Source organism: Coccinella septempunctata, chromosome 5 (assembly GCF_907165205.1).
Source record: "Coccinella septempunctata chromosome 5, icCocSept1.1, whole genome shotgun sequence".
Taxonomy (NCBI): domain Eukaryota; kingdom Metazoa; phylum Arthropoda; class Insecta; order Coleoptera; family Coccinellidae; genus Coccinella; species Coccinella septempunctata.
In genome coordinates, this window is record NC_058193.1 from 3,175,925 (window position 1) to 3,192,803 (window position 16,879).

Here is a 16,879-nt window from a genome sequence, read left to right on the forward strand (position 1 = left end):
TTCATACGCTCACTCTTTCCGTTCATTTGAGGACTGTATGGCATTGATTATTCAACTGATATACCTTTGTTGCTACAAAAATTCTTAAAATAATCAGACGAATATTCTCCTCCATTATCGCATCTAATTCTTTTCACTCTTATACCCTTTTCTGTATTCAATGCATTTATGTATTCCATAATGTTATTTGCTACTTCTGAATTATTTTTCAATGAGTAGGTTTTACTAAAATGAGACTAATCATCAAGGATTATTTGAAAATGATAGTCCCACTACATCTGAATGAATGAATTCTCCAATAGAGCTAGATTGCGGTCTTCTTATCTCTTTAAACGGTATGCATGTAGCACACATTTTTTCACCATAAGGTAGGTTCATCATTCTTAAGCCATTTATACTTATGTGTTCTAGTCTTAGATTCCATCAAGCTTCTTTATCTTGATGTGAATAATAGCACTCACTCTAAGTAAATAAATTTAATATGATTATATTTAATTCCCTTTTTTTTCCTCTTTTATATTCATTTTTGTTTGATTTTATTATCAGTTGTCCTTCTGTAAATATTACTTCTTTGCCTTTGTTCATTAACTCACTCACAGATAATAGGTTATGTGCAATGCCATTTACTATTAGTGCTTCTACTGCAATTGGAAAATTACCATATCTTGTTTTAGAGTTTCTCTTTTGTATGCAATCAATTTATCTCCATTGGCAATTCTTATTTCAATAGGATTTTGTAGATCTGCCACATCTGTCATATATGTCATATATCTTTCTTGAATAAAGTTGTGTGTGGCTCCTGAATCCACCACAAGAATCGCCTCATGTTTATATGGTACTTAAACACTTGTTGTCAGTGCTACAAACATTTCAAAATCATCTGCCTGTCATTCACCTGTGCTTTCGATGTCGACTGTCCTCCTTTGTAGTACGACCTTCTCTTGTTACCTCGGCATCGACCTCTTCCTCTGTTTTCTCCACCTGTTTCTGTGCACTGGTAGGCCATGTGTCCTTCTTTCCCACATTTGTAACAGGCGAAGAAACTTGTTGACTCCATGTTCTATCCTTTTAGTTTCAGTTTTAGCTCCGCATCCAGTAATCTTGAGTAAGCAAATTCCATAGTTAGTGCTTTTTCATTACTCATTGTTTCCAATGTTGTGATTACAGTGTCATAACAGTCGGGCAGCGACAAGAAAAGATGGGTCAGTTTGTCAGCTTCTTCTAAATTCGTTCCTGTAGATTCTAGCTCAGTTATCAAGGTATCAAACTTTATCATGAAAGATTGTAGGTCTTCATCTTTGCTGCTTTTCAATGCCAATAATTTTTTCCGTAGAAACAACTTATTAAATACACTTTTTCTCTCGAATACTCCTTCCAAAGCGCCGATCATTTCCATTGAAATTTTGCATATCTTTATTATATCCAGGTACTTGTCTGCCACACACAGAACTATAAGAGACTTCGCTTTAGCATCATCTTCCTGTTTCAACTCCTTTTCAATGTCTAGACCACGTTCTTCCAGCAAAATCCTTACTATAAACTTCAAGTTCGAAAACGAGATTCCATCCTGCAGTTTCGGAAAAATGCACGACGAACTTGCCGACATTTTGCCCCACATCGACCAACCACGCTCTGCTGTAAGAAATTCGATGACAGAGTCCGATGAAAAACTACAAGATAATCTTTTACTTTTCTTTATTTCAAGAATACTTCAATTTCTTGTATCAACTTGACTTCTAGTAAAAGTTCCACTCTAATCATTCATAAAAACTCCACCACAGATATTACACCGTGTATACTCAGTCAATAAAATATTACATTGACAACTAGAAAACTGACTGTTGGTCAATATTAAGAATATAAATTGTCAAACTAACTAACCTGCGGAATCCTAAATAGACGAAGAAGATTCGCAACCTGTATGGAAGTGACACTGGATGCAGCACCTACTACACCAGATATAACTTTCCTCATCTGAGTTTTATTGCAGTGGTATTCGTTGTCATCGATATTACTTATCGAACCTGTAAAAGAAGAAATAAGAATTTCACCCAAATGAAACATATAAATAATGAATAACTTATCATTTTATATTTTCCGCAAATCTAATGTGAAAATATTTCATTTTTGACCTATGTAGCGTTGTTGTCGCTTCCGATTGTTGGGTTGCCTACCTTTATCGGCATAATTTTTCATAATATGCAATATTACACCTTATATATATATATATATATATATTATCGATATCAACGCATATGCGAAATTCCATTATTCGTTATTCTGCTTCCGAAAGCTCAATTGAAACAAGTGCTAGGTAAAGGGGGGTCTCCACCGTTTTAGTGGTCAGTTCAAAAAGAGAAAATGAATATCTTACGTTAAAAAGCACTGATTTATATGGTATTTTCATTACAATTCAATTAAATCAGTCAGTTATCTCGGAAAGTCGGAATTTTTTTAATCGTTAAACGTGTTATCAACTTTTCGAGATGAAATTATCTATCCTCTGAATTTCCACATGAAAAAATTTCTCGAAAAACACTCGCTATTGGCTACTATTCGTATCCTGGTGAGATTGAAAGAACATGTTCGTTCATGTGTTCTGGCAACATCCCCTGGCGAGAAAGTCCCGTGGTATATACTCATCTTAAGATGTTTTGAGAAAGGATTGAATGCTGATTTTAACAGGGTAAGGACAACGATGGAGCAAAACAACTTCTTTCAATTAAGTCGATTGAAACAATATAGATACACAAAGTTGAAGTAGCATGAATATACGAAGACATTCACAAACACATGAAATTATCGATGATCAAATAAGAACCTTATAAAAGCTCTTAAATACGCTGATATTATTGAATTGAACCAATAAATAAACTTTCAATCTTACCTAATTAAGTGAGTTGTTCATGAGCACGAGGTACCATCAAATTCAGAGAACAACACAACGAGACAAATTGTTGCACCATAAATTTCGTCTCTTTCATTTTCTATATTTTAATGTTCGATTTTGGAAATAAACAATTGACCGTCTCGATCCGCAATTCAGTATTCATTCATTTGTTTGGATTGGATTGATATGAAGATATTAGCCATTTTAAAGTTTTCGTAATGAGCTGTGCCGCCCCTGGGAACACACTGGATTCATAATGAGAAAACTGAAAACTGTGGGTGATATCTCGTGATCGGAAAGGATATATCAAATAAATGAAAAACGATATTCCGAAATTCATTTCATTCGATAAAACCGTTCATGAGATAGAACTAAAAATAACATTTTTTTATGGATTTTCAACAGCCTGTATCTTCGGAATTTTGGCACCTGGGTAAAAGGAAAGGCCGTCCAACATCCAAGTTCCTGACAATTTTATTACTTCCTGAATTGAATATCACATTTGTGTTTGTAGGTTTTTTTTCTCATTTTCGATTAATTCCATAAATTCAGCTCTGGTTGAGGCTATAGAATTTTTCTTGAGACATCTGAGAGTGGAAATATCATCTATGCGGACGTTTCGTTTTGAACAAGAGATGATGATAAATCGACCAGAACAAACGTGAAACTTTGTAATTTGATTGATCTCCCCTTTTCGTTTGTACCTCCTATTTGGGAACTCCCTGTATATACATAGTTGAGCATAAGCCTGGAATAAAATAAGTATTTCTTCAACCAATAACCCAAAATGATAGCGCTGAAGTCAAGTGATTTCTAATCACCCTCATGTTCTGTCAATCAATAGTTTCTCAACCAATAACTTAATATAACAACTTAACAGCAAGATGCTGAAACACGTTGCGTTCCGAGTGTACCTACTAACTTTGTGAAATGAAATTGAATATTTTTCTCGGAAAAACATTAGAAACATAGAGCATGTATGGACTTGTTGGAAAGCTCTCGGAAAATAGAATCCTACCATTATCATTTTCAGTTGTTGATTAAAGAAATCGATATTAATTTCATTCCAGGCTTATGCCCCTGTAGGTATATGCTGGGTCTGGCCGACTCACACCTGAAAGGCACTAACCGTCACTGGTACCTACCAATGCATCTCTTCGAAGTCACAAAGTGGTAACAATTTCAGAATTGCGTTGAGATGCGATGAGATGTCATTATGCGTTGTCAACTCATGTGTGCGGTTGGAAAAAAATCAGAAAACAAACAACTACTGAACATCTTGATCATAAAAGACTTCAGGTCTCCAGAGAAATTGATTTTATAGAAAAAATTATAGTTTTTCGTGAAGATTAATATTTTGTGATGAAATATGTCTATTTCCTATTCAAAAATTTCTTTACCTTGAAATTACATTGCAAGTGTGTAAGTAAGTATTTATTTGATGTTATTTACAAATTGACTTTGTATTGCACAAGTCAACAGTAATACACATATTCATCAATCGAAAGATAAATCATCAATTCAAGAAATCACTACACAAATTGGTGGACAGAAACTCGCCCACACTGTAGAAAGCCTTCCGCACAAGGTAAGATTTGATAGAACGTTCGGAAGCTTTAACAGGTGCATCCCTGAGGTATACAGGAATTTTATAAAAAAACTGATACCATAAGAAATTCGTAGTATTTTGACATTTTTTCAGTCTCCTGAACCTGAGCCTCACATCTTGTTTTTTCCTCGTGTTATAGTTATAAAAATCGCCATTCTTCGCTGAATTTCCCTGATTCGCATGGGCATACTTCAGACACTCATAGATAAAAAGACACGGAAAAGTCAGTATTCCAAGTCCGACAAAAGATTTTTTGCAGTCATCTCTGTAGCCACATCCAGATTTCTGTCCCTCACCGACAAGCACGAATCATCGGCCCAAAGTATATGCTCCACGTCCCAGAGATAAGATGAAAAGTCATCAATGAAAATGATGAACAGCAAGGATCCCGAAATGGAACCCTGTGGGACTCCGATATTCACCTGCTGCTCTCTGGACCACTTAGCATTAACGAACACCATCTGTCGTCTATTTGAAAAAAAAGACGCAATGAGACTTAGGCTATCAGTGTGAAAACCATAATTGGTTAACTTCGCCAGGAGTAGAGGATGCGATACACAGTCGAAAGCTTTACTCAAGTCCAAAAAGATCGACAGCGAGTGATCACCCCTCTCAAAACAGTCCAAAACATAATCCACCAACTTAAACAGTGCATCTCCGGTCTTAAATCCCCTTCTGTAGCCGAACTGACACCCAAACAAAAAAATATTCGACTCCACATAATCCATAATCTGACCGTACATAACTCTCTCCAGTACTCTCGAAAAATTGGCAGTAGCGAAATGGGTCGATAATTGGATAAGTTGTTGATATCACCTTTTTTATATAAAGGAACTACCTTTGCCATTTGAGCTTAAGCATCTGTTGATGACTTTAGTTAGCGGATAGATAATGCTGTTAATTTTGATTTCCACCCTCGTCCATATTCTTCAAATATTAAAACTCTTTCTCAGGTATTTGAACAATGTTTATTTATTTCCCTAGTTTTTGTCATAAAACCGACGTTTCGGTCACACATCGGACCTTTATCAAGGCTGAAATTTTAAAAATGAGTCTCTACATAAAACAAACGACATTACACTTACTTTAATGATTACACAGGAACAAGGTCAAACTGTAGAAATTGAACATAAATCGTCATACAATAAAATTCTTTCCTTCTCCCACAATTACAAATTTTTTCAAGGAATCTCAGTCATCTCGCTAGTCGAATTGTGTTTTGGGGGAGGTTTTTTCAGCTTCAACAATCAATTTTACGAACAATTAACAGGTACCGCGATGGGAGCACCTGCTAGTTCAAATTTTGCAAATCTAGTGATGAACGACCTCTTTGACTATGTTCTTGAAAAAATAGGTTCCCTATTGATTTTGCTGTTACTTTATGTAGATGACACACTTTTGTTGGTTCCATCAAAGATGATAAAAATGGTCATAGAAACGTTCAATTCATACCATCCTAATAACGTGCGTTCAAAAAAATTCGTCGTCAAGTAGGCTATGAAATTTTGAAGGCTGATGTTCGGTGGCTGAACGTATGTCTTTCCTTGAATTACTTCATCTTCCCAAAATGTAAACAATGATGACATTAACCTATATATCGTAATTTTGTACGGAAAGGGACTTTTCAGAAAAGGTTACCTGTAAATTTCACCCAACTTTCGAAAAGCATTTCTTTCATTGAATAAGATGACAAGAATCCAAACAATCTGAGGCGGTTAGAAAAGTTCTTCGTAAAAATTTTAACCGTCCACTATTTTCATACTTAAGAGACATGAATCTTGAATTGATCGTGGTAGTATGTTTTTTTGTAAGAAAGTTCTAGTTACTTCAGTCATATGAATAAATCACAGTAAGATTCTCAATAAAATGTGAATGAATCTTGAATTGATCGTGGTAGTATGTTTTTTTGTAAGAAAGTTCTAGTTACTTCAGTCATATGAATAAATCACAGTAAGATTCTCAATAAAATGTTTATTAATTCTCTATAAATATTGAATTGATTCAGTCATTACTGAAAATCCATGACTAAACTAAAAGAACTGAATTACATGAAAATAGTTATTGGACAATTTATTAAAATTCAATTCAGCTATAAAAAGGCATGATGCTTTCTCCTTCATAACGTTCTGCTATTGTTCCATAAAAGAAAGAAGGTCCACATTTTGCCTTTGACTGATGCATACTGTCAGTATGCATCAGTTCAGTATGATACTGAACTCCAATTTTTCTCGGATGCTACAAGGTTAGGTAATCACAACCTTTTCAGTTTTCTGATAACATGTCAATCTTTATGGAAACAAGTGGATATCTTTTTTTCAAAATCGGGTGGCATATACCAACGGATACTCCATCCACTTGAGATAAAATCTGAAGAGAGGTTTGTCAAGTTTCTGTCACCATGTTTTAATTATTACTGAACTCTAGAGTTTTCTTTTTTGGTATACCACTTCCTTTTTTGTTTGAACATACCTGTTTCGTCAACACATCGCAAAACAGTACAATGGAAAAATTCATTCTTAATAATCTACAGCAACATAGGCTTCAATGAAGTCGCCGGAACAGAATATTTCCATTTTCCTTCAATTTTCTTTCCAATTTTGAAGTAGAATTCAATAGTAAAAGTCTTTCACACGTCCGTAAAAACCATCTTTATAATTTGCTGATAATTTTAATTCAACAACAACCCAAAATGCTAAAATGACAGTTCACCTGGAAAATAGTAAAGCACGAGCTAAGAATTACGTTTAGACACGAAATATCGACGTTCAAAATTCCATAGCCTACTTGACGACGAATTTTTTTGAACGCACGTTATAAAATTCACTACAGAATACGAAAAAGATAACATGATTCCATTCTTGGACATTTTGGTTGTTAGAGAGGGAAAGAATTTGATAACCAATTGGCACACGAAAAGCGGAGATATAAATTTATTTCGATATCGCCATTTTTCCAATTTTTGCTTATAACTCGAAAACAAAAGAAAGTGGCCAAAAATCACTACTACTATTGTAAGTTTCTCAGAAAAAGAAAACGAGAATGGGGTATCAGATTTTGTCTATCTCCTCTGGTTTAAAAGCTGTAGTACTAAAACATCGAAATTTGCCCACCCTGTACATGCGCATTTTTCAATAAAATAACAACTAGAAAATACTCTACGCAATTAAAAGATCCCGTTCCAACAGAATCACAATCAGGGGTCGTTTATAGTATACCATGTTTCAACTGTGACAAGTCCTACGTGTGACAGACAAGACAGCTTCTAAAAGACAGGGTAAGACAACACAAGACTGACTGCAACAACATCAGAAATTGGGAAAAAACAGCGCTCACTTCACATACACAAAAAGAAGGACACAAATTTAATTTTGAAGAAACTAAAATACTGGACCATGAAAATAACAACTATCGACGAAATATTAGCGAAATGATACACATAACAATAAACAAGACAATAAATTATAGGGAAGACGTCAATGGACTTAGTACAATCTATAACAATTTATTAATACCTTTAAGAAAATAAAAAACACTGAATAACAATATCAATGTTTTATAAACAAAGAAAAAGAATTATATTCTATGTAAATATGTTTAGGTTCTGTTGTTTCTTTCTGGAATAATCTAGATATCACCTCCGATAAAAAAATAAAATATGTCAACGGTTATTCTGAGATTCCTTGAAAAAATTTGTAATTGTGGGAGAAGGAAAGAATTTTATTGTATGACGATTTATGTTCAATTGCTACATTTGACCTTGTTCCTGTGTAATCATTAAAGTAAGTGTAATGTCGTTTGTTTTATGTAGAGACTCATTTTTAAAATTTCAGCCTTGATAAAGGTCCGATGTGTGACCGAAACGTCGGTTTTATGACAAAAAACTAGGAATATAAATAAACATTGTCCAAATACCTGAGAAAGAGTTTTAATAATGCTGTTGATATTCTATACGATATTCTTCTTGAGAAGTACCACCGAAAGACCATAGATATCTCTCGACCTACCATTTTTAAAAGCCCCTATGATCTCTCTAATGTCGTTATAACTTACTTCAGAAAGTTCAAAAATTCTTCCCTGGAAAGCACTACCCGGAACACAATCAATTGACCCCCGTATACTCCCACTCTGCATGCTCTCACCAAGCACCTCCTCAACAGAAACGAAATATTTATTGAAATCATCGGGAGATACATGTGTTTTGGGATTACTTTTATCATTTCTATTACCATTGATCAACTTCCACATACTTCTTATTGGGTTACATGAATCCTGTATGAACCTATCAGAGGCTCCAATACGAGCCCTTCTCAACTCCCTACGATACTGAGCCCAGACATTGTTACGTGGGAACTTGTAGTTATTCGTTTTATGTCTAGTATATAAACTATTCAAAATCGGAAGTTTCTCCCTCATATCTCTAAGTCTAGCCGAGAATCACTTTATGTTACCACCTCCACTATGCGACTTAATTTCAACTTCCGGATAAGCTGCCTCAAAAGCACCCCTAAACTTATCATGGAACAAACGGAAGGCATCTTCAGCAGACAGCAATGGGTCATCTAAAATATCCCAATTCTCACCACTCAAAATTTCATACATGGCATTATGCCCTGCAGCCGTCAAAGGCCTACATTTATTAACATTAGTAGCATTCTTAGATATTTCCTCAAGGATGTTTACCTATTGAGCCCTATGATCCGAAAAAGCTACATTCTCAACGTAGCTTGAAATAACCTTGATGTTTGACCGAACGAAAATGTTATCAATACAGTGAATTCCTCTTGTGGGCTTACTGAAAATTTTCTCGAATCCAAATGACTCAAGCATCTCCAACAGTATGGACGACCCCCTGTCTCCATCTGACAGTCTACTATCATCGTCTAAAACACTCAAATGGACATTAAAATCCCCAGACAAAATTATTTTATCATTAATTTCAAAACAATTTAAAATACCAGACAAAATATCGATAAAATTACTAAAATTTCCACTTGTCGATCTGTAGACATGCCAACCACTAGCCGGAAAATCAGTGCAAACATCATAGCTCAGCCAGTGTTCGGTTATACAAATCGTATCACACATTTCATGTTCCCTGAGAAAAACATAAATGTCTTTAATTTTAGCTTTGGCTAAAATCGAACTCTAAAGTCAGATTGACTGTCTTCATTCTATGTCTCCTTGAAGACTGAGAAACTTTGATTTGAAACATTTTTTGATCCAGACTTCTCCCAAGGAGTTATTTCAGTTGATAATTTAAATTGGCTAGTCGTGACAATTTATTCTCTTTATTTACAGTGCCACTCAATTCTGAATAATAGACCCGTTGGAAAACTGTGCTTACCCACTGGGATATAACAATCGCTGAAGCAATTGTTTCTGCATCTGGAAGCCAGATTTGCACATTATTTGCCATCATTATTTCGGCATGCTTTCCATCCGAGTTTCCATCGAATCCATGTGAACTGTGGAATAAGTACAAATATGATATGACAGAAGACATATTACATTGTATTCGTGTCACATCAGGCAATCCTAATCTAGAGGTGAATGCGGAGATCCGGCTTTAATTTTGATCGGAGGCCTATGTTATCTCATATCTGGCAGTCTGTTGGCGTTGGTCAAGATAGGAATACCATCGCCTCATAGTGGAACTAACGACGTTTCCAATAGAGAATTGGAGTAGGATCGAGATGCCTTAAACCACTTAGTACAAACAAATGTACCACTATTGAATTTACAACAAAAGGGAGTTTATGTTAGGATAATGAAGACAATTGAAAAAGGTAATGGGGGCTTATTTGTCCTCGATGCGACCGATGGAAGTGGTAAAACTTTACTAATCTAATTAGCTACTATTCGTGCCAAATCAGAAATTGCAGTAGCAGTCTCTTCTTCTAGGATAGCAGCCACGTTGCTAGAGGGATGCAGAACAGCTCATTATGCGTTTAAGTTGCCGTTAAACCTGCGGCCAGTGGAGTGCCCAATATGCAATATTGCAAAGCACTCAGCAATGGCAAAGGTTCTGACTACAAGTAGAATAATTATCTGGGATGAATGCACAATGGCCACCAAACGAGCATTGGAAGCACTCGATCGGACCATGAAAGACTTGCGCAATGATTCAAGGTGTTTTGGGGGCGCTTTGATTTTATTGTCTCGTGACTTCCGACATGCATTACCGGTCATTCCCAACTCAACGGCTACCGATGAAATAAATGCTTGCCTAAAATCATCAACTTTGTGACGCTTTGTACAAAAACTACGATTAACTACAAACATGCGAGTTGCGTTGTTGAGTGATCCATCTTCCAGAATGTTCTCAGAACAATTGCTGGATATAAGTAATGGCCGTGTTCTGGTCGATCAATCGACAGGTTTGATTTCATTTCCTCCAAAGTTCTACACTTTTGTTTCAACCAAGTATGAGCTCATAAGCAAAGTACCTGTTTCCAAATATAACTGCCAACCACAAAAACCTGAATTGGAAGAGTGAACGAGCCATTCTTGCGCCAAAGAACAAATATATTGATCAGTTAAATTTCATCATTCAAAGTGATATTATTGGTCAACTGCTTTGTTATAAATCTATACATAGTGCAACAAACGAGATTCAAACTTCAAATTATCCTACTGAGTTTTTGAACTCATTGGATTTACTAGGTTTGCCACCACACAGTTTACTAACTGAAGGTTGGATCAGTTGTCATTATGTTGACAAATCTTAACCAGCCAAAATTATGCAGGGAAACACGTTTGGAGGTGAAACACCTTAAAGGTAACGTGCTTCATTGCACAATACTCAAAGGAGTATCTATACGGGTGAGGAAGTTCTTATTCCCAGAATTCCGATGATCCTAACATATATGCCATTTGAGTTTAAAAGAATTGAATTTCCCATTCGTTTTTGCTATGACAATTACAAAATTGCAAGGCCAGTCTTTGGGTGTGTGTGGCTTAAATATAGAAAATAGTTGTTTCTCTCATGGCCAGTTGTATGGTGCATGTTCACGAGTCGGCAAACCTTCTGCACTATTTATTCTCGCACCAGGAAAAAAAACTAAAAATGTCGTTCATCACAAGGTACTACAATGAAAAAATTGTAAAATATTCAAAACAAAAAGTTATAATATGTACAAGTATTTGGTACCTACCTCTTAAATAAAGAGAATTCTTCCAATGTAAATAACAATGTACATAAAATGTAAAAAATTACATTTTTTGTATATTTTGTACATTAATTTCACCCAAAGCCCGTTTGCAACAGCCGAGAATTCTCTGGAGAATTCTCTACAAAATTCTCGCAAGAAATCGGCAGAGATTATTTTGTACGCAACTGAACAGAGAATTCTACCGAAAGTGCGTATGTAACGGTACATAATTCACGGCGCATGAAATCTCGAGTAAATTTTCTAGAGAATTCTCGGCTGTTGCAAACGGGCTTAATGTAATAATTATCTCCTGCTTAAAAAAATAGCAATGGTTAGTACAAATTCATGTATACTCCATTCACTTTTATTTTAGCAGTCGGTTGGCCATGGAAATTTGACACATTTCACTCTGTATAGTACGAAAATGTGGGGTTTGGCTGCTTGTCAAAAATTTTTGGGTTTTCAATCAACGCTATGTTGCCCGTTCTACGAAAAAGTTTCTGTAATTACGTATTTTATCACAATGTCGAATCTCTTCGGAAAATATGTGACGAACATAATTGAAGTTTATACAAACTGATTGAAGGCATACCAAATCCTGTTATTTGCATGGAAAATACAAGAGATCAGTGTAATATCATAATATGCACTAGCTTGATAAGGAGAGTTAATGTTCATTATCTTCTTTGGCTAAAGTTTGAATACGTTACATCAGTTGTAAATTTCAAAAATATCAACCCAAATATGAAATGCATATGTTGCAGTGGTTAGGAATGGGTATTTCCGAAGGAATTAACAGATAATTGCAAGAATGTTAAATTCTTCAACAAAAATCATCTTGCACCAATATAAGTAAATGGAATTAAAGGAAGTTTCAATCTAGATCAACTTCACCTTTGAACTAAAATTTCACATGAATAAACAATTAGCAGGACAACTGACGTGTATTTGTGGCTGTTCATCTTAATGCATTGATAATTGATATATAATAATAGTAATAATTAGGTATTTATTGGTACCTTAAGACATTTACAATGTATGGGACAAGTCAAATGAAAAACAGAAAAATCAATTTTCGGGAACTCATTCTACGATAACATTCTTCGAAAATCCTCTAGTAAACTTTTCGCATTAATTCACTCAAACATGAAATTCTCAAATGCCACCACTTTTTTGGGTCTCCCAATAGAAGGAAATTCTTTGTCACCCTCTTCATTCACAATCTTTCTGATTGTGGAAATATTCAGCTGAAATATAAATCGTTTGGATTCAGATGAAACATCATATAAATTCTCTTATATTGAATATGTTCGCTACCGTCTGACGTATTGTGGGTTTTAGAATATCAGGGTATAACTATTTGAATGAGCGGACCTGAATTCTAAATAGCACTTTCTGAAACCCTGTTTCTTTTTTCTATCACTTTCGGCATTTTCATATTAAAAATTGATATTAGTTGTGGCAACGGCGTTAAGACATTAACGACATTTCATGAGTGCCAACCTTACTCCGTTCTAGTTACAAAAACTTGAGAAAATTATTGCATGGCCAACCGACTGCTAAAATAAATGTGAATGCAGTATAGGTATCTCTAAGTTCACCGGGTCAGCTAGTGAGCAATAAATTACCCAAAGTTGTTCTCTAAACTTGATATAATTCAACTTTGATACATAACTGCCACTAGCCGGAAAATGACCAATGGGGAGATAGACGCAGCATACCCAAATCTTCCTAGATCCCAGCCACAAGTTGACCCATGGATCCTCTCCTTCAGTGTGGAACTGTGGAGCCCAACTGGCATCAAGTTTTTTCCTTACGGCATTAATACACTTTTTGATAGATCCAGTGGACTCACGGTTGCGACGAAATACACAAAATACACATTCATTCATTCATTGCTGAATTTCTTTATCGAGAATAATGGTTGTATTCTGCTTTTCATACCGGTGTGAAAACATTCGGCTGTTTTCACACCGGTGCTTTTCATCCGTAAGTTACGAATCTGTAGCGTACAATCGATCTGTAAGTGTCAGATTGACAGATTCGTGAATAATGCAATTCTGGAAATGTTTCTGTAATTATCTCATTGACAGTGTCACTTCGAACTACTTATCGTCAATAGTTACGGATTCCTGTAAGCTACAGACCACCAAAAACCGTCCGGAATTGCAGAATTTATCTATAAAAAGACTAAAGAACCAGACTATCGGTGCGATCAAACTTATAATTTCTTAGGGCCACTTGCGACTGTGCACAGGAGGGCACACAGTCACACACTCAAGTCAAATACCTCGGAATCGATCAGAGAACCAAGATTCGGTGTTGTAAGAAGCAATCATGGGGGCTAACTGAGTAGCCGCTAACCTAAACCAGACTAAATAATATTGCACTAAACAGTGGCTCAGAGATGTTGATAGTTGTCTGGCATCAATATCGTTGACTGTACGTTCTGCGTAACCTAACTATAACTCGATTCCCAGAACTTTGAAAGCATCCTTCGCAGGAAAATTCTGATTCATCGAAAGAAATTTAAATTCAAAAATTTGCTTTATCGAACTATTTATATTCAGAATAATACAGCCTTGCGAGTTCCACTCCCCACTCATTAATCAGACTTTCCATGTTTTATATTCAGCATAACGACAAATTCAACAATGACGAAGAGTTCAACGTTTAAACTAATTTCGTGATTCGTTCAGAAGTTCCACACAAAAGGACAATGCTGATGAAGTGAAAACAGACCAGGCCATCTTTTCAGGAAGTTCAGAATTATGCTGACATAGCATTGTGCTGATTGAATAAATAACTCAGTGCAACTGTAATTCCAAAACCAGCTTTGTGTCATCTCCGTTAGTTAGTTAGTTAGTTGCTAATTCAAACACTCCACGATTGATTTTTCCGAGACCCTTTTGACCTGTCAGTTTTCATTTTGGGGAAGACTTGTTTTCATTAGAATTTCTCTTCATACTTCAGGCGTCAAAGGAACTCCTTCAAGTTTATGATTATAGAAGTGTACTCAAGACAAAAATCATCAGAAAGAACTTTTCAATCTGAGTTCGTCATATCTGCGCATATATACAAAAAAATTGATGGGAGAAAATGGATGTGAAAAAACTATTGACTGATATTTAATCCCAATCATTTCATTACGTTCAATCATCTACCCTTTATGCTATATGAGATAAAGAAAATATTTTACGCCTGTAATCGAAGAAAATAAAAAGAAATTTGTTTGTTATCCTTTTTGATATTTCCAAGAAGAAATTTCAGACTCGCTCGATGCCAGATTAGTTAAACAAACTCATCATTACGGCGACTAATATGCCAAAGATGTATTCAGGTACATAAATCCCGTGTCCCAAAAAGAAGTGCCACCTCTGATATTTCTCAGAGTGTAATGTTGAGCAAAATTTTAGTGAAATACCTTAATAAATGTGTGCAGGATGCTATATCCTCAATAAATGTGAAACAGGGGTCGTGTGGGAACTCATTTCAAAGATCTTTGAATTTTATTTTCAGAAATGTCTACCTCCTCAGGCAAGAAAACAAATATTCTCTTCTGATCTTATATTTGAAGATTTCGAATAGCATTTTTTTATAAGAATTTTTTTAGGAACAAGTCTAAGGCGAATCGTCATTTTGCAGGGGAGTATCCAAAAACAGTCAATAGTAACATAATTACAACAATAAAAGATTCCATGGGCAGTTTGAAAACATATAAAAAACCAGGAATACAGAACACTGAACGCTATGCTAACCAACAACGTGAAAGACATATATAGAATTTTATAGTAAGAGGACGCCACTTATCGTCGAGAAATCTCATTTCAGTCTATCTAGAGAAAGAAGAAGAGTACATGTGCACGAACGTCAATTTTACGGCATATCTTTTTTCACCTTTCATTCATGTTCACAATACTAATCTTTTAAGCGATTTATGTTTTATTTTTTAACTTTCGACTTCTGACTTGATATACTTTGAAATTGGACCATATGACTTTTGGAACCCAAAATTGTAAGCTTAATTCTGACTGAAAATCAAGTGATTCCATTAAATCACTTGATTTTCATATTTTTTCCCAAGTTGACGCGCTCGACTGGCATATTTTCCACCCTCTACTGGACGGTTGACCTCACTATTTTGTGTCTAATAAACGTCGATATTACATATAAAAATTTTCAGCAGGGAAAAAATTACTCAAAATTTTGCTTTTTTCCTAAGTTCCGCTGCCTACCACGCCCGCACCCACCAATGAAATTGAAGCGGACGATCGGTGTCATAATTTGCAATGTGACTACAACCTACAGTATCAAATTCGGCCGAAATTAAATTCCTTGAAAAAAAAGTCGCTGCCTCCCGGACTAATACACACCTGGCTCTTCGAATCAGGAAGCAGATGCACTTTCACCAAATCCCGTTTTGGGATATTTCGATACAACTGATGATTAAAATTAATTCGTGGTTTTGATTTCCATATCAGATATAAAAAAGGTTAAGAATTGAATATTGAAAATTATTCAAATTCAAAAAGTATTACAAAAAAAATGTCCCAAATGTTCGTTCATCTGATTTGGTTCTGCCTCAAATCCCAACAACACCGAATTCTTAGCTGTAGTTCTTCATTGTCCATACAGAAAACTGAACTTACTGAACGACATGTTGAATAAATGAATGTTCTACACCCCTGTCTCGAAACTAATACATTTTCACACACCAATAATTACTTATAAATACAACATATTCGTAAGTCATAGGAAAGTATTCAAATTATGTTCAAATATCAATTGACAATGCTCTGTGAAATTCTAAACAGCGCTACCTACAGTGGGAAAAACGAAACTGATCCCATATCCCCACGAAATTAAGAACAAAATCGAATCAGTGAATACACCAGAGTTTTAGACATCTTAGCTGCAATCTACATTTGAATTCCCAATATTTTCTGCTCGACAGGCCACACACCAACGAAACATAAAACATGAAACGTGAATCGATGAACATGAAACGCATTTCATAAAATTACAACATATGGTTTCCAATGAGAATCTGTACATCTCAGAAATTTATTTCAAATGACGTACCGGAGAAACGAATCGTCCTAAAACATGAAACATTATATAGATTCTCTTATACAGGGTGGTCCAGATCGTAACCAAGAAATTTTAACCATGTATTCTACATCAAAAATAAGCCCTAGTTTGTCATATAAACATATGTCGAAAAATGTT

The 16,879-nt window shown here is 35.3% G+C and overlaps 1 protein-coding gene across 1 annotated transcript in view; it reads right to left on the reverse strand.

Moving 5' to 3' along the window:
- Positions 1-16,879, reverse strand: part of LOC123313827 (metabotropic glutamate receptor 2-like) — a 642,000-nt gene that overhangs the window by 338,357 nt on the left and 286,764 nt on the right. The window contains exon 2 of the mRNA XM_044898875.1: positions 1,882-2,024. Coding sequence (XP_044754810.1) covers positions 1,882-2,024 — 143 coding nt within the window. The remainder of the gene's footprint in view (positions 1-1,881; positions 2,025-16,879) is intronic.